The 22,052-nt window shown below is 43.8% G+C and overlaps 4 protein-coding genes and 1 long non-coding RNA gene across 8 annotated transcripts; 2 read left to right on the forward strand and 3 right to left on the reverse strand.

Annotated features, from left to right (window-relative positions):
* On the reverse strand, positions 1-1,722 carry rcvrna (recoverin a; the record flags this gene model as incomplete). The annotated part of the gene is made up of 3 exons (XM_079564989.1): positions 1-119; positions 288-399; positions 1,342-1,722. 3 exons carry the CDS (start codon positions 1,720-1,722, stop codon positions 1-3), a joined length of 612 nt encoding a protein of 203 aa, XP_079421115.1.
* A 3,632-nt stretch (positions 1,723-5,354) lies between these two features.
* On the forward strand, positions 5,355-13,067 carry gsg1l2a (gsg1-like 2a). The gene is made up of 6 exons (XM_079564576.1): positions 5,355-5,807; positions 6,912-6,959; positions 8,344-8,496; positions 11,029-11,140; positions 12,432-12,921; positions 13,012-13,067. The coding sequence occupies exons 1-5, from the start codon at positions 5,504-5,506 to the stop codon at positions 12,736-12,738; spliced, it is 924 nt and encodes a 307-aa protein (XP_079420702.1). The 5' UTR covers positions 5,355-5,503; the 3' UTR covers positions 12,739-12,921; positions 13,012-13,067.
* On the forward strand, positions 9,387-9,925 carry LOC306969049. 4 transcript variants are annotated; one of them, XR_013793288.1, is made up of 4 exons: positions 9,387-9,412; positions 9,552-9,671; positions 9,751-9,825; positions 9,871-9,925. It is a non-coding gene; the product is annotated as an uncharacterized lncRNA (long non-coding RNA). The 4 variants fall into 4 exon arrangements; XR_013793289.1 differs by having other exon boundaries at positions 9,552-9,682; positions 9,757-9,830; positions 9,865-9,905; XR_013793290.1 differs by having other exon boundaries at positions 9,552-9,682; positions 9,768-9,830; positions 9,865-9,905.
* Positions 13,068-13,706: 639 nt separating the features above from the next.
* On the reverse strand, positions 13,707-16,293 carry LOC306969025 (protein NATD1-like). The gene is made up of 3 exons (XM_079564635.1): positions 16,071-16,293; positions 15,287-15,399; positions 13,707-14,002 (listed from the first exon to the last, which is right to left on the reverse strand). The coding sequence occupies exons 1-3, from the start codon at positions 16,228-16,230 to the stop codon at positions 13,886-13,888; spliced, it is 390 nt and encodes a 129-aa protein (XP_079420761.1). The 5' UTR covers positions 16,231-16,293; the 3' UTR covers positions 13,707-13,885.
* Positions 16,294-17,703: 1,410 nt separating this feature from the next.
* LOC306969409 (dehydrogenase/reductase SDR family member 7C-B-like) lies at positions 17,704-21,792 on the reverse strand. The gene is made up of 7 exons (XM_079565030.1): positions 21,618-21,792; positions 21,442-21,554; positions 21,131-21,253; positions 20,967-21,054; positions 20,199-20,291; positions 19,982-20,125; positions 17,704-18,084 (listed from the first exon to the last, which is right to left on the reverse strand). Exons 1-7 carry the CDS (start codon positions 21,778-21,780, stop codon positions 17,873-17,875), a joined length of 936 nt encoding a protein of 311 aa, XP_079421156.1. The 5' UTR covers positions 21,781-21,792; the 3' UTR covers positions 17,704-17,872.
* Between the last annotated feature and the right edge of the window lie 260 nt (positions 21,793-22,052).

A 22,052-nucleotide genomic window follows, 5' to 3' on the forward strand; every position in this document is an offset into this window, starting at 1 on the left:
TCAGTGCTTCTTCTCTTTCAGTTTGTCCTTGATTTTCTGCGGCTCGTCGTATTGAATCAGGCGAAGGATTTCTTTGTTGTCCATGACTCCCTGAATGAACTCGCCCTCGGAGATCTTATCTGAGACAAAACCACAAAGAAAACAAGTGTTCGAGGTGTGCTCCTTCGTTTCAAAAGCCAGAGGTTGAGAAAGACGAAAATAACGACAACATAATAAAACACCACTGCCTGTACGAAGGTTCCGACAGTTAAAGCAGAGTAAATGCAGAAAGTTAAAGTGTGAAGTACCATTGTCCTTTTTCCCAAAGTAGGTCCAGATCTTCTCTGCTCTCTTCTCTGGGGTGTTCTCATCCTCGGCCAGATTCTTCTGGTCATCCGTCGGAATCATGTTGAAAATTGACTGAAAAATAAACACATCAACTCACAGCTGAGCAAACTGATGTTGTAAAATGCATGACCTTCCCATCAGCCCATGTGCCACACCGCCTTGTGAATGTCCATGTCAGATCTCGGAAGCTAAGCAGGAGTGGGCCTGGCTACACGAATAACCTCCTCTTCCCCCAGTCTGTCCCTATGGTCTGTTGTTCAATGCAGATCTAAACACAGGCATGCATCATCTAATTTTCCAGACCCTTTTACTGGTCAACTTCTGGCATGCTCTGACTGACAGGCAGACTCGGCCAATCACTGTGAAGTGTGGACAATCATAAAAAAGCAGGTAGCCTTTAAAGGAAAGCTATAAGGAAACCGTGTACAACAATCGTGATATAAGAAAATCGTTGCAACATAAGTCTTTGCCATTTGGCTGACGGCGATGTGGGGTCAGGCTCTCGTTTAATATAGGACTGATTTTATACAATGTCAATGTGAAAGTCTTGGTTAGTAGTGCCTGGATGGGAGACCACTGAGGAATACCAGGAAGACAATGTGAGTGAATGATTGCTGGAGGTCGGAGGGTCTGCGCAGATGTGTGCTATGGGCGACTTGCCTCATGTGAAAAGCACTATACAAATAACATTCCCCCTTCGCTAAAAAGCACAGTCTTGGATCTAGCAGTGAACTACAAGGACAACGTAAATCCATGGAAACAAAGTCTATGGAGGTTCTTTGATGTTTATGTGCTGAGACATGTATTACAATTGGACCTGCAAATCAGCCCAACAATATCATAGAGGTTGACAAACAATATCGACAGCAGCAATAAACAAAGTTCCACCACTGAACAACCTTTTCATCTATGTGTGGAATCTGAAGGTGTTTTAGTTCGGTTGTTGTACACTTCTACTCCCTGGGCCTTTTAATGGCTCCTTTGTGGACAGATGAACCGATTGATTGAACTTACCCTGACGATCTCCTGTATCTCGCTCTTGCTGATGGTCCCGTTCCCGTCCACGTCGTACAAAGCGAAGGCCCACTCCAGCTTCTGCAGAGTCTTTCCTCCCGACGTCAGATGCAAAGCCACGATGTACTCCTTAAAGTCCAGCGTCCCGTCCGCGTTCGTGTCAAAACTGCGGAAGACGTGCCGCGCGTACGCCGAGGGGTCAGCGTCCGGGAAGAAGCTGGCGTAGATCCCCTCAAACTGCTCCTTGCTGATCTTCCCCCCGGGACATTCCTTCAAAAACGACTGGTACCAAGTGCACAGCTCGGCCTCGGAGTATTTTGTGTTCAGTTTCAACTCCTCCAGAAGCTCCTTGGAAAGTGCGCTGCTCTTGGTGTTCCCCATTGCTCAAAGAATATCAGATATAAGTACTTTTTGTGTAAATGGTTTGGAGATGGGGGAACACCTCTGCCCTGCACTGTACCAATGAGATTATGGCGATCGGTGGCTAATGCTATTGAGTTGCTGCGGGGATAAGAGGATAGACACGTCAGCGAGCCATGAAACTGTGTGAGGATTAGCCACAACAGGTGCTAACCCTGAAACTTCAACATCTGGGAAGACTTATCACAGCCATTTTAATTATGTAAGACCATCTGCAGACTGCTGAGTCAAAGCAGTTATAATAGAGTAGAAGGCAATTATGAATTTTAATGGACCTAAAGTAGAGCCTTGGGGGACACCACCAATTATGCACAAAAGAGATCCCCGGAATTCATAAGAAGCACAAAAAGTCACGAGCTTAAGTAAGTAAGTAAGTGCTTTGTTTGTCATTGTACAAGTGTACAATGAAATAGTGTTCAGGTGTTAGTCCTGAGCCGCTCCAACTGAGCCTCAGCCGCCACTGTGGGTCAACCTGAACAGCATGTTTTTGGAGGTCGGGGAAACCGTAGCACCCAGAGCAAACCTGGCTGCCTTCAGTCTCCTCTGATCCTCTGAAACAGTGCACGTCCTCCTGAGTTTGTTCCCTTGATACCACTTTTTCACAACATTAAAGTTTGACATTTTTCATATGTGCTGAGAGAGAAGATGTTGAACTTTGCAGCAGTTTCTGTTTCTTGCGGATAGGAATTATAGAGATATTAACCATAAACCAAGCCAAAAACATCAGCACTTTTGGAGTTACCATAATTCCCGCAAAAGAATTTGTAGCTGCACCAACTGATGTCACGTGGACACAATCTATTCTACCGACACTTTGCATTTTGAATCTGTAAAATACTTTTTACATTATTTTATTGAAGCTTTGAATAAACCTTTAAAGCTGAAGTAACGGTAGTAAAAAACCCTACTTGAGTCATTTTAACGGAAAAATATTGCATGAAATGTTCACTACGAAAGGCTTGCGACCCACTTTTGGATCCCGACCCACCAGTTGAGAAACACTGCTCTGAAAGAGAACTATGTATGAGCATGATGTGACCGTTTACCTGTTGTGGGTCCAGATTTGCTCAGATTGGGAGGCAGCAGAGCACAAGCGCAGGTGCTGGAAGTAATTTTCTTGTAAATCCAAACCACGCTGATTGCATTATGATCATTGCGTAAGCCTCCGGTCCACAGTATACCTACAGTATGGCTGTGCGGAGCAGGGCAGGCAGCAGGATGAGCAGTGGCAGATGTGAGGCCCAAGTCCTGTTCCCCAGGGGTTGAGCTGCCCGGGGTTAACGCAGGCAAACAACGCCACGCGATTACATCCAACCACGATATACAAGACAATAATTCAAAAGCAGTAATCGGATTTTGAAACGACGTCCTGGAATCTGTTCACGTTAGCAAAGATGTACGGCCATGTTCAAATGTTCCTTCTTGTTTTTCTGTTTTTCAGCCTAAAATAAGATGAGATAAGATAAGATAGCCTTTTTGATCTCACAATGGAGAAATGTACTTGTTACATACAGCTCTTAGAAACATTCAGGCTGTGCAAATAGGCAGAAAATGTGAGAAAATACACAAAAAACGATTAAATAGTAAAATAGTGGTATCTTATGTACAATGAGGACTTTGTGGGGACAAAAGTACAAACAGTAAATAATTAAGTAAACAGACTATAGCAAAAATATGTATAGTCAGTGTTAATAATATTGCACATTTATGAGAAAGAGGTATTAATTGTAATCAAGGTCTTATGTTTCATTTTTCCTAAATGCAGATGGTGATCACCTCGAAAATGAATCAATACGGAGACGAGAAGACCTCTGCGTTCATAAAGGTTTGTTTTTGTCTTGAAGACAACTACTTATGCTAGCTTGATGCATAACAAAAGGTGAATTACTTGATTTAGAATGGATCTGGTGATGGTTTCATGGAACTCTATCAATGATGATTTTTAGATGAATATAAAATCATGTCCTGACGAAAAGTATTCAAAGATATAGGCAAAGTAGTCCGAGGTACACTGAATAAAAGTTCTTTATTCATTAGCAGGACTCTAATGGGTTTCGACTAGGGCTGAAAGATATATCGTTATCGTATCGATATCGAGATATGAACATTCAAAACATTAAATCGAGAAAGCAAGATATAAACGATATGAAACAGCACTCTTTGGTATTATGTTTTTATTTTTCTGTAAAATGCTTTGTTTTCACCTAACCCGTAGTTATATCGTATCGTATCGCCCTAGTTTCGACCAGTGTTTTGACATGTCTTTTTGGTCTTTGTGATTTTTCTGTTTTACTTCCCTCGTTACCTGCCTGCCCCGCCCGGATGTGTTTCACCTGTGCCCTGTTTCCTCCTGTATTTATACCCCGTGTTTCCCTTGTCATTGTTTACATCAGCCCCGTCTTTCTTTTTTTGTTTATTTGGTTGGGACAGTGCATGTTACTGAACATACATGGGTCACATGCATGTAAACAAGCCACACCGGATTGTAGCCATGGGCTAATTTCCATCCGTCGTCCCCCATTCGCACTCTCATTCATTCTGGCCTATTGTACATGTTTTCAGCCCCGGTTTGTTTGAGTTTTTGGTTATCTCTGGATATTAAACATGACACATGACACATCAGGGTTTACCAATGGTTTAATGACACTTCCAGGTTCATCTAAAGCAGGGTCTCCAACTTTTTTTTACCCGACAAACTACTTTTACACAATATTACCATCAGAGAGCTTCTTATGTTCAAAAACACTTGAAAAACGCAACTTAGGTGGAGTTCACCCAGAAGAATGACTTGCCAAGATGGTATTTCAAAGAAAGTGACTTGAGTTTAGTCCTTATACTTTATTATATTATATTGAACCAACTGTTTACAGATTGTGTTCAGCATGTTCAGAACAAACAGAAAATGCATCTAAAATTTGAGTTATCAAGCGTGTAGAGATGTAGAAAGTCTTTGGGGAGCTACTGGTTGGAGATACTTGATCTAAAGTGTTTTGCATCAGAATCCAGAATCTGTGCATTTCAGCCACTGACCTAGTTTCAGCCAGAGAAGAAACAAATTTACTCAAAACTGTGTGAATAAAGCCAACAATGCTACTCCTGGTTTGCTTTTGATGAAGGAAATTGATTTAGCATATGTCCCTTTAAGATTTTTGAAGCTCAAGCACAAACCACAAAACTACGTTATTTCGTTTGAAGAGGGAAACTGGAGAACTCACAAAAGCAAACGCAAACACACAGAAAGCTTGAATGGTGCTCCAGTGGCTGAAATATGACGGTCCAGAGTATAATCTTTAGCATGAGATTATGGACATATGGGGGATTTCAACACTGTCCATTCGTGCTGAAATCTGGCTATGTAAACACGCAGCGTATACTGGATTTTAATCTACCGGCCGGCCTAATCTTTGGTACTGGTGCGCCGCACAGGAAGCCCGGCACATAATTTGCTATTTGAAATGGATGATATTGCAGAAGGAAGATTTGAGAGAGGGGAGGAGCGAGCGCAGAAGGATTTGGGGGGGAGTTTAGACTTCTGAAGCCAGAGTCGGACGGTGACATTGACCGCGAGACGCCATGGAGGGACAAGCGCGAGGAGAGGAGGAAGCCACCAGCGACCGGGGATGCCTCCCTTTCACTGACCCAAGGAGCCCCGAACGCAGCGGCAGATTATGATTAAGATTAAGATTTGCGGATCAAAAGCCAGGATTAGCGCCGTGTGTCGGGATCCGTTTGGGGCTGGAACATGAGGCTAGAGCGCGGGCGTCGGGCTTCTGTGGCGCTAGCGCTCAACTTCTTGGCCTTGGCTTTGGCGATGTCGGCGGTCACCACGAGCTACTGGTGCGAGGGGACCCGGAAGGTGGCCAAGCCGTTCTGCACGGGACCGGCCCCGAAGGTCAAGCAGTGGTACTGCATCCGATTCAACAGCTCCAACGTCAACGACTCGCGCCTCGTCCAGTACATCTTCGAGACCGGCGAGGAAAAGTTTCTGATGAGGAAGTTTCACACGGGGATCTTCTTCTCCTGCGAACAGGCCGCAGACATGAACGGTGAGGATTAAGAGGCCTGTGGAGGGTATGGAGGTGATGTCACACCATGGATACAGGAACCAAATGAGTGTCAGAGTTTTGAAAGGCTTTTATAGATTTGTTTGTATTGAAACTTAGTCCAGAATGCTGTGATTCTGTTTAGTGATGTAAGTGCATAAGCTCTGTGGTTCTCAACTGGAGGGACACAAAAGTGGGTTGTGTAAGCGTTTTCAGGGTTACGACCCAGTCCCAGAAAATATTTATTTCTGTAGGAAACACAGAGCCTGTTAAAATAATAGGGGTAGTTGTTTCGAGCATGGTTTCATATTTATGAGAGCATTGCCAGTATCTTTCTGATCAGTAGGAGCACATTTCGCCTCCGTGGTTTTGTGTTTCACGACAGTTTAGTTGCTCTTGTGACGCAACGAAATGATCAAAATGAGTCCAGTGAAGAGAAGCCCCACCGCTTAAATAGATCAAATTAGCACAAATGAAACAAAACAGGAATATGAATTGAACACTGTAGTTAAAGGAAGCCACCGTTTTTCCATACTGAGATATGTTCTTACCTGAGCTTAGAACTTCACTCCGTTTGGAGCAATAGGAATATACTGGGAGAGGCCAAACGCTAACAACATCTTTGGTCGTTTTGTGTGGCTGAGGGCACACAGTTCTTCCATACTGAGATAGTTGAGACGAGTTGATGCGTACCTGTCTGGTCTTTGTGCCCGTAAAAGAGCGTAGTAGCTTCCAACTTCACCCCCGTTTGGAGCTATAGGAATACATTGGGAGAGGCCAAATGCTAACAACACCTTTGGTTGTTTTGTGTGACTGAGCGCACGCACACAGACCAGACAGGTACGCATCAACTCGTCTAAGCTCAGGTAAGAACATATCTCAGTATGTAGAAACGGTGGCCTGTTCCGTTAATGCTTAAAAATTAAAATGCATAATTGGACAATCCGAGAAAAGCAACTACACACACTAAGTGACATTCTGAAGTTCAAAGTGTCAGAGTAGAGAGTAGTTTGCAGCTGGTTTTGTCCTGCTTTAGATGATTTAATAATCGTAACCAAGTAAGTAACTGAATGTTTCTGTTGTAACACCGTGCTGTTGTCTCCACAGGGTTCGACTGTCGGGATTTCTCAGCGATCGCTCCTGAACAGGGTCGAGGTCAGTCCACGCTTCTGACAAATGATATGAAAAATGTATTTAAATAATCATAGAGGCCCAGATATCCTTCCTGATACATAGTTTTGTTTGTTTGCCCTATATTTAACCAGCAAAGTCCCATTGAGATTTCAGAATGTATTGTTTGGAGAAGAGGGGGAGCTACTGTACATGTTTTAGTGTTGGGGTAAAGGCTCCACTTGGTCCAGGAATCAAACCAGCCTCCATGTCCCGGACGAGCCCCCATTTTGTTAAAATTGTGCCTAACAATTAACATCAAAGTTACCATGCTATATTACCAACTATAAAATGTTCCTGAGAGCCATTCCAATGTTATTCACACAAAACTGAAGTCTGGTTCATCTTATTTAGTTGGAGTCACTTGTGTCTTAGTGTCTTTATTGTCCTTTTAGTGTTTTGTTAATGACAGACAGCTCAGGCTTTAAGTGGACCCTGCACTGGCCGTAGGTTCCTCTAGGTCAGGAATAGGAATGTTTGTTCAGAGGTGGAACGATTTTAATTCTAATTAAAAGTTTCCCTAACTGCAATACTGTTTTGTATAAATACGCACAGGGGTCTGGGGGTCCTCTCCCTGGAAAATCTTTAAAGGCATTGACCAAATTTACAGTATTTTATAGTAAGTTTATAGCTTAGGTGTTTAGATCCAAGTTCTGCTCATTTTGTCAGAATCATCAAGGGGGTCAGAGGTCATGCTGCCCCAGGCCTAATGTTGCTGCTGTAGGTCTCCCAGTGGGCCCCGCTCCATGGGGCGCTGACATTCTACTGCACACAGACCGTGAGAAACTCAGATGTAGCACTCATGCCTCACAGCTCGAAGGTCCCGGGTTCGATTCCCACCTGGACGGGGCCTTTCAATCAATCTTTATTAAGGACACTAGTGAGGACACATGATCCATATTAATGGATGTTAATAAAAATGAAAGGTAGAAAATATTCTGTGTGGTTTGCATGTTCTCCCCGCGTCTGCGTAAGTTAGTGGTAAAAACATGTGCAATAGGTGAATCCTCCAGCCAGGTGTTTCTGACCACCAGCCTGGCTCCACATCATGGAGACGGGTCCCCGAGCGCTTGTCATTCTTATTCTCCATGTATTTGTCCTGATCAACATCATCCCCTTTTTTTTTATTTTCACCCTATTCTAAATGTAGGAACTGGCTCCACAAACCCAGCCAAATTGCTAGCATGAACGAGCTTCAGTTAGCCCACCCTGAACGCTATTGACCTCACTTCATCCATCGCTTTTCTACAGGCTTTGCTCCGAGCCCCTCCAAATGTTGAAGTGAAATTTGAGCTGAAGCCTCTCCCTTGTCTCTCTCTCTCCCCTTTCCTCCCCCCTGCACCTCCCCCCTTTCCGCCCCCCCTCTCAGGTGTGCTGTGGCTGTGCGTCGTGGCCGAGTCGCTGTACCTGTCCCTGCTCTTCGCGGGGGGCCTCCTCATGACCCTGGAGCAGTGTCCCTGTTTCAGCCTCATCAACAAACTCAAGCTCAGTGCCTTCGCCGCCCTCTGCACGGCCGCCTCAGGTGAGCGGGTTGGGGGGGTCGTGGAGTGTGTGACAGTGGCAGGGTGGGTGTCCTGGTTGACAGAGTGCAGGTTGACGGGGCAGCGGTTGCAGCTCTGTCCAGGAGGCTGCGCGGGGGGATTTGTGTCTGTGGATTAATCCGATTGGAGCGGTGGTTTTTGGGCCGTGTCAGGAGGAGCCCCACCCCCCTGTTCCTCCGAGATAATCCCAGGAAGAGCAGCTCCGGCTGGGCATGAGCAAGCGTCAGGCAGGGGCCACTTCTCCGCCACCGCCAGGCATCACCGCGGAGGGAGACAGAGCTGGTGTCCCTCACCTGGGAGCGGGAGTCTTCACATGAACATTTCAAATAAAAGAGCTCAGGGTTTTATGGTAGTTTATCGCTAGCTCTTCTCTAATGTCTTCTCTGTCAACACAAATGAACCAAGATTACATATATTTTATCACTTAAAGGGACTATAAGGAGTTTAAAAATGTTGAAATTATATATTTTTCTTTAACCAAACATGTTCCAGCAATGTCCTAATGTGTGGAATGAGCTCAGACCTGTTCACCACAACTGCCTCTAAAATCCTGCACTGTCACTCAAAAAGGTAATACCGTCATGCATGAGCTTAATATAGAGACTGCAGTTACGCGTAAGACCTGAGGTGGCTGTAGTGAGCATAAAATGACCAATTTGCATTGAGTCCCAATAATAGAAAGCTGCAGACCGGGAGCCGAGACAGATTCACGACAGTGAGGCGGATCCGCCGTGAAAGTGCGCCCTCTGCTGGTAGGAGCAGATTCACAACAGTATTTTTTGTTAATAATTTATGTTTTACAATAATTGTTAGGTTTAGTTTAAAATTGTTAGGATTAGGCGTAGGTCAAGATTAGGGCTAGGTTAAGGTTGTTAGGTTTAGGATTAGGTTAGAGTTGTTAGGGATAGGTTAAGATTAGGGTTAGGTTAGGATTATGGTTAAGGTTAGGCTAGGGTTGCTAGGGTTAGGTTAAGATTAGGATTAGGTTAGGGTTGTTAGGTTAAGATTAGGGTTAGGATATGGTTGTTAGGGTTAGGTTAAGATTAGGATTAGGTTAGGGTTGTTAGGTTAAGATTAGGGTTAGGATATGGTTGTTAGGGTTAGGTTAAGATTAGGGTTAGGTTAAGGTTGTTAGGTTTAGGATTAGGTTAGGGTTGTTAGGGCTAGGTTAAGATTAGGGTTAGGTTAGGATTAGGGTTAGGTTAAGATTAGGGTTAGGTTAAGATTAGGGCTAGGTTAAGATTAGGGCTAGGTTAAGGTTGTTAGGTTTAGGATTAGGTTAGGGTTGTTAGGGCTAGGTTAAGATTAGGGTTAGGTTAAGATTAGGGTTAGGTTAAGATTAGGGCTAGGTTAAGATTGTTAGGTTTAGGATTAGGTTAGGGTTGTTAGGGCTAGGTTAAGATTAGGGTTAGGTTAGGATTAGGGTTAGGTTAAGATTAGGGTTAGGATTAAGTTAGGGTTGTTAGGATTAATGTTAGGTTAAGAATAGGATTGTTTAGGAACAAAAATAAGAAGAAATTTGTATGCAGTTCAAAGTTATGTCATCTTTATCAATCAACAAAAGCATCTAATTACACTTTCCAAATTTGTTCAGAAGAATTTTGTTTTGTTTTCATGAAATAGAGTAAATAACTAGCCTACTATCTCCGCACGTGCGTGAAGTAGATCAACATCAATCAACATAGACCTTCCTAAAAGCTGATGGGTTTAGATCCGCCGTATCCAGCAGAGGGCGCACTATCACGGTGGATTCGCTTCACGGTAGATCTGTCTCGGCTCCGGGTCTGCAGCTTTCTCCTGCTCTCTAGTCCCTTTACGTTTCATAAAGGGTGCGATTGTTGTAAATTGAAAGCTTTTTAAGACACAAGGTTAATATGGCAGGTCTATGCACCTCGTTTAAAGACTCTGTTCTGCTTTCGAATCACCCTTAAACTTTGGAGAAAATAATCTCCCACACACTGTCTATCAGCCAAAAAAATTACCTGAAAAAGCCCAGTAAAAAGTAAAAAGCCCTTGCTCCTGTAAATACATCTCAAGATAGACCGTGTGCGGGAGACATCTCCAACACACCTGTTGTCTGAAAAAGATGTGTGAAGCACCTGCTCTCGAAGCATCCAGAGTGTTCAGAGCTCCCATGTGGCCCTCAGCCAGTTTGATGTCTCTATTTCCATCTTTCCTGCTGAAAAAAACAAAACAACATATCACAAATGGAAATTCTGCCTGTCTTTCAGCAGGATTTACTTTTACGAAAACTCCGCCTTTGGGGATAAATGCTGAACATTCTCCAAATCTGTTCAAATCTGTTAGACTTATTCAGATGAAGGCAAGCATCAAATTGTTTCATAAGATAATCTTACATTAATGTAAAGTAAAAGTAGTGTATTATGGAGCATCATTGTTGTATTTTCCATAAACACATGCAGTAAAAAATAGAGTGATGTCATTATATTCCAAGACATTTTGATTTAATGCCAGTTCAAATCCATGTTAATGCTTTGTGTGTGTGTGTCCAGGCCTGTGCGGGATGGTGGCTCACATGATGTTTACCACAGTTTACCAGTTGGCTGTGGTCATGGGCCCCGAGGACTGGAGACCCAAGACCTGGGACTACAGCTGGTCCTACGTGTAAGTCCCACACGGCTGCCAAGGCTGTGTCCGGATGTCCACACTATAGTGCTAGAGGTCACGCCATTTTGTCCAGGAGCCCGGATGTCCAGACAGAGGATGAAGTCGGGCGCTCAAAATACCCCACAATGCATCTGTGAAACGCAGAAAGCAGAGATCGATCACAACGCATTGCGGAAGTCGGAGGTCTTTGAACTGAACGCAACATGATTGAATGAACTGTTTAAATCATGTTTTGCGCTGTTTTCATGAATAAACCGGGTCAATCTGATATCAGCAGGTAATTAAGAGTCCAGGACCAATGTAAAGTTACAGCCAGGTAATCAGCCTAACCCTAACATTGGTCCTGGACTCTTAATTACTTGGTGATATCGAACCACCAATAAACCTTATGAATATACCTTGTAATGGTTAAGTCGCTAACGTTAGCTGCTGACCTTTAGCTTGAGCTGTTAAATGATCAATAGCGCCCCCACAGAGTGGCGGGTGCTTCACAGCTAGAAGGCCTCAGGTTTAATTCCCGGGCAAGGATGGGCTTTTATGTGTGGAGTTTTGCATGTAATTCCCGTGTCTGTGGGACCATGACTCCACTAAGAAAGAAATTTTTGTGTTTTTGTTTATTGGGTCGGGACAGTGCATGTAAATGAACATAAATGGGACTCATGCATGTAAACACACCACGCCAGATCGTAGTCTTGGGCTAATTTGCATCCGTTTGTCCCACAGTCGCACTCTCAAACACTCTCATTCCTCCAGGCCTATTGTGCATGTTTTTATTGGTAGGGGAAACTGAGCTACCCAGAGGAAACCAGACACGGGGAGAACATGCAAACTCCACACAGAAAGGTCCTGGTGGGAATCGAACCCGGGACATTCTAGCTGTGAAGCACAAGCACTAACCTCCATGTCAGTGTGGATTTACTGGTTAAATAAAAGTAATATAACATAACATAAAAAAAGGTAATGATTCAAATCCATGTTAAATAAAAAAAATCTGTCTATTTACCCATGAATGTCACTTGAATTTGGTCGAGCTTTATTGCAGAAATCCACTATCACAGGAGTTTAATAAGACAGTGCACTCATTCTGCTGTTTGGACACACGGCTCGCTTCTTTCTCCACATCACAGAGAACTATCCAAGTGCCAGAGTCACATGATCTGCGGCGAGTAGAAAGTTGTGAGCTACGTGTCCAAATCACAAACAAAATCAGAGGAGTCAGGGACGAGGGTGGACTCTCGGACACAGCCCTGGTTCAGCCCCCGTCTAACCACAGTCTCTCTCCCCTCAGCCTGGCCTGGAGCTCGTTCGGGACCTGCATGGCGTCTGCCGTCACCGCGCTCAACCGCTACACCAAAACCATCGTGGAGTTCAAGTACAAGCGGAGAAACATCGCCAAGTCCCTCCTGGTCAAACAGAAGCTTCTGGACCTGGGGCTGGACCTGCCCCAGCACATGTGGGACGCGTACATGACCCCTGAGCTGTCCCGGGACCACGAGGCCTCCTTAGACCCCCGCCTCAACGGACTCAAGCCCCCGACTGGCAGCGCGTATGAACTGCAGCTGGAGCCGGAGGGGCAGTCGGAGGAGTACTGCTGAAAAACACTCAAGAAGTTACATGAAAGGACAGCACAGGACGCCCTAGGTTCGACTCCTGCATTTGTGGAGTTAGAAGGGCTATAACAGTTTGGATAACAATGATAATAAAAAAAACAATGGCTTATGTTTGTGTTGCGCTTGACAAGCTTCTCAAAGCGCCACACTGGTCACGTTATTCATTCAGTCCGTCCACTCACAGCACATTCATACACGACGTGGGTGAAGTGTTTAAACCACTGACCTCTGGAACTATAGACGCGCTAAACACCTGAGCCACTGTCGCCTAAACAACTGCAGAGTGCTTTTAGGGGACTCTTAAAATTGGTGTAAGCATTTGAACTGTTGTGAGTCTTCTCTGGTTTTTCGTCTGTGGGAAAGCGGGAAAGAAGGCGGCCATTAGGAGAAACTGTTCAACAACAAACCCCCGGGGCTAGATTTTCAGGTTACCAAACGATGAAAGATTACGGCACTTAATAATACGGCCTTTTGGGATATTATTTATGATGGAAACACTACATAATCGATACAAGAATACTAATTTATTTATTTTTTATTCAGAAAGTGGAACCGTGAAAGATTTTTGTGGACGTGTGCTGCAAAGGGGGTTTCTCCTTGTGCAGCACACATCCACGAAAATCGAATTAAAGGCCCTATACCTCATTTTTTTCTTTTACAAAAAGACACAGAATTAAAGTATTAGTTGCTGTCCATACGAACTTCCTATAATTTCTAAATCTAAATGCTTTTTAACTAGTTTACAATATACTACCGGACAAAACAAAATGAATTCCATGACTAGAAATGAGGTATAGGGCCTTTAAGTTGATCATTTAGAGTCTTTTTTAATGTTTAAATGTGTGTGATATTTGAATAAACCAATGCATGTACCGGATGATATTGTTTTAATGCTTTCATGTTCAGTACAATTGACAGAACACATTATATATTATGTTCCAATGTGGAAGAATTAAACAGCTCATTTAAATCAAGCAGTAATTAATTGACATTAAAATGATTAAAGTTCAGTTCAGAAAGTCTTACTCCAGTGTCAAAGTAATGAACTGGACAGACAACTTTAAAACTCCTGCACAGGTGACTGAGGTAGAGTTTGGGGCGCAGGGGGTCATGTGACTCTGCGGTCCTGAGGTCATGCGATGATGTGGTCCCTGTAGCTCTGCAGGGGGTTCTCCTCCAGGTATCTGTTGATGTACCAGCAGGAGACACGCGCCTTCAGCTGCTCCTCCAACACAAAGTCCAGGGCCGCCTGAGGAGACAGAGGATGAGAGAAAGAGGTGTGTGTGAGAGGTAGGGCTGAAATACATATCGTTATCGTATCGATAACGATATCGAGAGAGGTAGTCGAGCAGTTTTCAAAACGTAATCAAAATTGTAGGTTGAATGAGACAATGGGAAATTTCTGTGTGATACTAAAGAAAAGTGTAAAATATATACCGTATTTTCCGCACTATAAGTTGCACTTTTTTTTTCATAGTTTGGTTTTATTCTCCGGAGCAACCAATATGAAATTCAAATATATAACTTCACGTGCCACTAGAGGGCACTGCAGGCTAATCAAGCAGCAGAAAGAAAGTTTGGAGTGAGCGAGAAGCGGAAGAAAACAAAACAAAGCTACTAAAAGCTCGATGGCCACAGCGAGAGGAACGAGTTCACAAATGAGAGCTTGAAAAACGTGCTGCTGGGAGAGGCTTGTCAACGGTGCAGCTACGCCTCTGTGCCCAGGTCGTTGCCACGGCGATTGTTCAGAATGAGAGTGAGATGGAGAGTTTGGTTTGTTCTTTATGCTATGGTTATCTGAACTGTTTATGTGACGTTAGCATATCAGACACATATTTCGTTTGTTGTTTATGCTTCATGTAGCTAACCATCAATGTGTTCTATTCAGCCTGTTGTTGTTTCCTTCATTAGGCTTATTTTGGCTGACGTGTCTTATATTCCGGAGTGACTTATAGTCCGGACAATATGGTAAAAGGTCTTGTCTGTGTTCATAAATCAGTGACATGTATTTGTTTTCAATATTACAAATTGAGATGGATCAATATTAGAGGTCGACCTCAGTCCAATATTTGCGTATTTTTGGATATCGGTAAGCCCATATCTTGAGAACCAAAAGTAAAGAGACTTATCTTATGCTGTTGCAGTTCACAACAGACACATTTAACGATTTAGAAGCATCATACACAGGATTACAGACGAGACATTGGAAACATCGGTCGTGACTCTGTAGCTTAGAGCTGCGTTTCCAAATCAGAGAAATATTAAAATTCAATATGTAGGCATTTGACCATTGTTCTCTAATTTGTGTCCATGAGCTGTGGTTAACAATCTGTTTTTCCTTACGCCCCTTCCATCGTCACAAGATAAAAACGATTCCTAAATATGGATGTGGTGCATTTTTGCTTCCAATAATGTGTGTAGGTTAATCATTTTTAACCTTGTTGTTGACTTCCACCTCGGGCAGTCAAAGCCCAGGTGTCAGACTTAACAGCACTGACTTTGTAATAACACAGGGTGTGTTATTGGTTGCTACCTTTGAGAGCATCGCAGCCAGCCCTCGTCCTCTGCAGACCTCGGGGACAAACGTGGACATCAGCTCCACCTCAGACGTCCCAGTGAACTTGTAGGACAGCACCGCGTCCTCCCCTGGACATGAGGACAAAGAGACACTTTATGGCATTTATGCAACAGTGAAAACGGACTAAAGCTAAACTAAACCTGGACTAAGTGGACAGTATGGCAACATAGCAGTATGTAAAAACAAAATAAATACAAGGTTTCTTCGGGTAGCAGCAAGTCAGATTGAAATGTCATTAGTTTCCAAATACTATATTGAAATGCAACAAATAATACGATAAAATAAAACAAATAAAAACAATCAAAAGCAAATTGAATACAAAGGACAACTTTTTTTCTTTTTTTAAATATATAATTTCAGCTAAAACAGCTGTTCAATGTGTTAATGTTTCACGAACTTATATAATAAAAATAGCCCATTCATTATTTACACATTTTAATGAAAGCTTGAATCCAATATTTAATGACACTATAGACAATACATTAATTAAAAGTCAAATAGGTCTTTTAAAAATAAAAATAAAGTCCACTAGCACAAATGAAGTTGTAGGCCTTTCAAAATATTATAAAACCAAGTATTTGTTCAGATTAATAATAAATATTTTTTATAGATTAAGAGTAAATATTGCCCAGTTAATTCACATAAAGCGAACCATCCAGGACAGGCCGCGGCCAGACCCCGGTGTTTCCTACACACTCTCCCCGGCCTCAGAGCGCTGTCCCCGGGCTAAGTCGCTCACCCTCGCCGCTGTCAGGAGTCACGGTGAAGCGCTGGTTTTCCCGGTCGTGTCGCACCATCAAACTGCTGACTTTCCCGGAGTTTACCGAACAGAAGGCCGCGGGACCCGTCTGCAAACCCGGCCTGAAGCGTGCGAGGCCGGAGAGTATTTTAAAAGACATTTTTAACCAAGATTTGTTGCAGTTTGAAACGAGAGGACACAGGGCACGTGTAGTTGTAGGGACAGCCGGCCGCCATTAGAGGGCGCACTAACATGAGAAATGACACCTGCCAGACTTTGACCTGTTGGACGCCCCCCAGTGACAAAACTAGATTGAAACAAAATAAAAAAAATGATAGAAAAAAAAGATAATAATGATAACTATTTTTTGATTATGGCAATAGACTTGAGTCCTATATAAAACACATTTTATTTAATTCATTTTATTTATATTCAAAGCTGTCACTACTATGCTGCAGATAAACTATCCTGTGTACACAGTCTATTGCTATATGTATTTTTCACTAAATGAATTCCAACCGTGTATGTAAAACGTGAATCATGTTTTTACTATGAAAGTGAAACAACAGTCACAGAGTTCAGTTTACACACAACTGCAGAAATGAAACATCCATCTTTATTTCCCATTATCTGTATAATCAGCAAGATCAAAAAACTAACTCTAATTCAACCAATTCAACTTTCTCTCTTTTCACTTTCTGTTTTCTCCCTGTCACGCGTCAGTCAGTCAGTCACAGAGGCGGGTATAGTTACATTCACTTCCTGCAGTTTTACCACACAGTACTTTAACTACTTGAGTGATACAGTATCATCTGAAGAAACATTCGGTTATTCTTTCCCATAAACATGACTTGTTAAAGAGACAAAAGCTTCATTTTTTATTAATGTTAAGTTGTTCTTAATAATTCTTCTAAATAAAACCCTTTTCACTTCATCGTATGTTGAGTCCCGTCCAATTAAATCCACACCAGTGGTGGAAAGTAATGAAGTAAAAAGTACAAGTAAACATTTTTAGGATGACTACTTTTAACTTTGTCTTCTACACCACTACAGTTTTGATTTGGAGTCACACGGACCTCTTTAAGAGGCAGACCTGGTTTAAACCTAGTTTAGTTGTGGTTTATCCCTGGTTTGGTCCTAGTTTAGACCTAATTTAGACCCAGTTTATTCCTAGTTTAGACCTGCTTTAGCCTGATTTAGTCTTGGATTTATTCTGGTTTAGCCCTGGTTTGGCCCTGGTTTATCCCTCCCTGCTTTGAGTTTCTTTTTGTTTATACCCTTTTTTACTTTTACTTCAGTAGAATTTAGTCTGATACTTTTGCTTTTTCTTCAGTAAATTTGTTGCTCTTGTATATGTACTTTTACTCAAGTAAGAACATTGAGCACTCCTTCCACCACTGATTCACACTAAACATCAGACTTTCACTCAAACGCAAATACTAAGTACTGCATTTACAAAGATTTTTTTCTTTTTTTTTTTTACTTTTAATTCATTATTTGGGTCACTACTTCTTCTAGAGGGAAATAATTTTGAAGTAACATTACTCTACTTGAGTAAATGCTGTATTTTGGTACTTCTGCTACTTCTCTTTCAACCAAATGCCTCCGACATTCTCTTCCATCAACTTTCCATCTCAGCTATAACCTTCCTTTCCCTTATCTCCACTTCAGCAAGCAGAACCATCAGCCTCTCCACCTCCTCCTTTTCACCTTGTCTAGTGTCCCCTGTGTGACATATCTTCCTCAACAAATCCATTACACTTTCCGTTAAACATCTTTGGTTGAATTTTTTATTTTCCCTTTTATTGTAGGTTCTCTGCGGCTGCGGCTGCGTCTTTCACTCCGGCCGCCATCACGGCGAAGAACGTGTTCGGGAAGAAGGACCTCGCGTAGACGGCCATTTTGGGGAGAGATGGCGCGATCAGGACCTCTCTTTTTCTGTTGCTCAGCGTCTTCACGATCTCCGTCGTCGCCTCGTCCACAGACACCCCTAGTGGCTTCCTGGAGTACAGCCCTTCAGAGAGAAAACAACGCAGTACAAGTTATTAGTACTTTTATTGTAGAACTGGTTCATTTTTAAGTAGACTGTCCTGATGTCCTGTCGAGTTCCATAGCTGCAACATTACGATGGACTTTTGTTGACATGTCAGTACAAAACACTGAGCCACCAGTATTTCACACCCTCCGAAAGACAGACCCAACACCTTCTTTCATTTCGAAGCCTTTACATTTGCGGACTGTGGCCCTGGCGGCTGTGCAGTTTGCAGTGTCAAAAGCGATTTCAAGCCGTGTGCGAGACACGTTTATGATGTCGTGCTGGCTAATCGTGAGTGTCGGGAGGTTTCCCAGTGGCTGGAAAGGCAGGGAGAGCGGGAGACACTTATTTCATGGTCTATCACACGCCACACCTTCCATTTCTCACGTCGAAAATGCTGTGATTTGAGCTGCAGCATTGTGGCATTCAAACATGAAGACTTTACAATATGTTCAGCGACTTTGAATCTTCTCTAAGAGCTCCTCACTCCAGTATTTTTTGCTAAGACCAGGGCCAGATTGTTGTCAGAGTGAGCCCTGAGCTTGGTTTTGACCCACATGTGTAAGAGTTTGCAAGGACAAAGCCTTCTGAAGATGGGTCTTTGATGATGTAAGTAAGTCAGAAGTAAGTAACTGCTTTATTTGTAAGTTTAATTGTACAACAAAATTGCCTTCAGTTGTTGGGTTAGTACTCCAGCCATTGTGGGCCAACCTGACCAGCCGTACTTCAGTTTCCCCGACCTCCGAAAACATGCTGGTCAATGTTTTTGAAGGTCGGGGAAACCTGACACGGTGCAACGCCTCTGGGTTTGTCCCTTTTTCAGAGCATGGTGTTCCTCACTGGTCAACACCTCCTCTTCCTCCTTCCACCCCGGCTCCCTCCGTTCCCTTCGCACCCTCTGCTCCACAAGTCTTTCACCATCTTCTAGGACGACTGTAGCAGTCCGTCTTGTTCTCCACAAACATTATTAGTAGTAGGGTTAGAAGTAGCCTGGTTTTACCAGACCCTCGTACTCATTGCGTTTCCTACAGAGCATCTGGATCTTCACAATTGAGCTCCGTTATGTGGTGGGAGGGGTGAACTCCTTTGAAACGATTGGATCTGATTTTCGCTAGCGTTTGGTCGTGACGTATGTAATGCGCCCTTGAGTGAAGCAGCTATTATAACTCTATCATAACTCTATCAAAACTCTATCATAACTCTTGGGGGCATTCCTTGTGCATTCCAAGGCTTCAGTTTCGATTTCTGGATATTTGGGAGCCGAGCCAGAACGGATTGAAGAGCTTCCATTACTTTCGTATCCGCCGCCATTGCCAAACAACAACCAGCAAATGCTTGACGTCACCTACAAGCCCCGACTCCTCCGCTCGCTGAATGGTAGGTTGAAATTCAACCAATGTAACGTGGCCCCAGAGATCAGACCCAGACGTTCATGTAGGGAAATGATAATTGTCCCTTTTTTGATTGATGTAGCGCCTCTTGTGACTCCTCCGCTGTCCTGCACGTGTGGGGGGCTCTTGGTGTTTCAGAAGAGGAAAAATGTAGGTCTCAAATGTCTTTAACTCATAGCTAAAGACTTACAGTATGTGTGGCAGTCTCTTGTGAAAACAAAATGGTGATGGTGTGAACCGGGTCATTGGTTCCAAAGTCATTTACCAACCTGGCAAGCTAAACCTTGAATTGGCCACCAGAGCAAGGCGTTCACATGACATTACGACATGTTAAACAGCCTATAGTTTATAGCTGAGTTGCCACTTTGTGCTCTTTCTGACCACCACCAATCACAAAATTATCCTGACATCCCGGGCAAGCTTTTCCTTTTCTACACCTATCTCTTTTTCGTTTCCCCCAAACAGTCCTACAGTAGTGCACTTACATGACCAGAGGGGGCGCTGCGGCTCCTCGATGGCGGTGCTGCTGATGAAGGTGTGGTTGATGGTGCTCACGGTGATCCCGAACTCCTCCACCTCGGCTCGCAGGCAGTCGAAGAACGCCTGCACCGCGTGTTTGGACGCCGCGTCTGCAAACAGAGGCATCCGCTCACTTTCTATTTTAATACTTTTTTTCAACTTTATTGGAGATTTGGGACTCACAGTTGGAGCGGAAAGGCACGGGGAGCTTGGCCTGGATGCTGTTGATGAGCAGAATGTGTCCGGTCCGACGAGAGATCATAGTTGGGAGCACCGCTGTTGGAAATAATACGTGCAAACGTAAGTATTCTCAAAAACTCCCACTTAGGCTTCGTTCTTTTGAGTGGAAGTTCAGCTCACTAGGAGAGTAGATACATTTTGTGTCAGAGATTGAGAGATCGCACTCGCAAAACAACACTTTCTCTTTTCACACGGGGCTGGCGCATAATCTGGGCCTGATGCATCGTCAAAATAGTGTTCTAATAAATTAAATCCAACGTATTCATCATGCATGGGACACTTTGTTGTTGTGTGAACCTGTTTGATTGGACTACTTTCTCCACACTCCTGCTGCAGCCCATTTAAACCCTAGACCTACAATATTCCAACTGTGGAAGTCTGTTATTTATTGATCTCCTTGATTCTGAAAGACCAATCGGAAATTGGTCCCAACTCTCCCGGTTGTGACGAGTGTCCTGTCAGAACAAATGCATCTCCAACTGTTTGACTTTGAGAGTATTTTAGCTCTATTTTGGACATAACGCCAGAGTAACCCCAACCCCTCGAGTTAGGGGTTACTCTGAGAATAAAATAATGCCTCCAGTTCATGTGGGACAAGAACTTTTGTGCACCACGTGACACAGTGCAATGTGTTTGCAGAAGTAAACATGGATTGAAACCTGGCACTACAGATCCGGCAATTTCAAAGTTGCTGCGCCTTCGAAGCCGTACCTTTGGTCAGAGTGACAGGCCCGAAGTAGTTGTTGTCCATGAGCAGCTTGTCCATCTCCAGAGACACGCTGTGAGCCGGGGCCTTCACCTTAATTACAAGGACAATACAAATCGTTTCTCTGCTGATTGGGATTGTCGTGTTGCGTAGAGGAGCAAACGTGAACCTTGAGGCTGCTGTTGATGATGAGGATGTCCAGGCAGCCGTAACACTCCAGAACCTCCTCCACGGCTTCAGGGAGACTGTCCATGTCCCCAAAGTCCAGCAAGATCAGCTTCACCGGGTAAGTCTGGGGAGAGAACACCATTGACATCCAGATTAGGACGAAGATCTCCTCGTTTGCATTCTCTGCACCAACGAACTTTATGTCCTAATGCACTCCTACATTTATAAATCTCTTAAACCCTCCTCTAGGTCTCCTTTTTCCCAAGTCAAACCCATCACATCCAGTTAGAGAGTTATAAAATGGCGCCTCACCAAAGCCGGGTCCGAGTTGCGGCTCAGCTCCTCGGACAGTTCCTCCAGTTGGTCCCAGTCTCGGCCGCAGAGCACCAGTCGCGCGCCCCCGCGGTGGAACACTCCCGCACACTCTGCACACACGGCGTCAGTGCTCATCCGTGCTCTATCATTTATTTACCTTTATTAGACGTTACCTTTGCCGAGCCCCGTGAGCGCGTCCGTCAGCAGCACCACCTTGTTCCTCACCGACGTTTTGGAGACCAGGCTCAGCACCAGGCCGTAGAGGTAGAAGAAGCCCGCCGTGAGCACCACCACAGCGGGCACCAGCAGCACCGTGGTCCCCCAGAGCCACTCCATCCCTGGGGCTCCCACCTGCAGGAGAACAGGTCATGAGACACCTTTGCCTCAGTATTTCACCTGTAGCACATCTCAGAACAATGCTTGTGTCATGTCTATACCTCTAGGACATCTATTACATGTAGTTATATTTAGTTCTATAAAGCAACACTTTTTTCACATAAAATGGTGAAGTCCATGCACAAGCAGACTTCACTGTCCTTCACCATTCCTACAGTCAATGGGATGCAGGTCTCATCTCATCACAGTGTATTAAAACAAAGACATTTGAG

Source organism: Gobius niger (genome assembly GCF_951799975.1).
Source record: "Gobius niger genome assembly, chromosome: 10".
In the NCBI taxonomy this organism is placed as follows: Eukaryota; Metazoa; Chordata; class Actinopteri; order Gobiiformes; family Gobiidae; genus Gobius; species Gobius niger.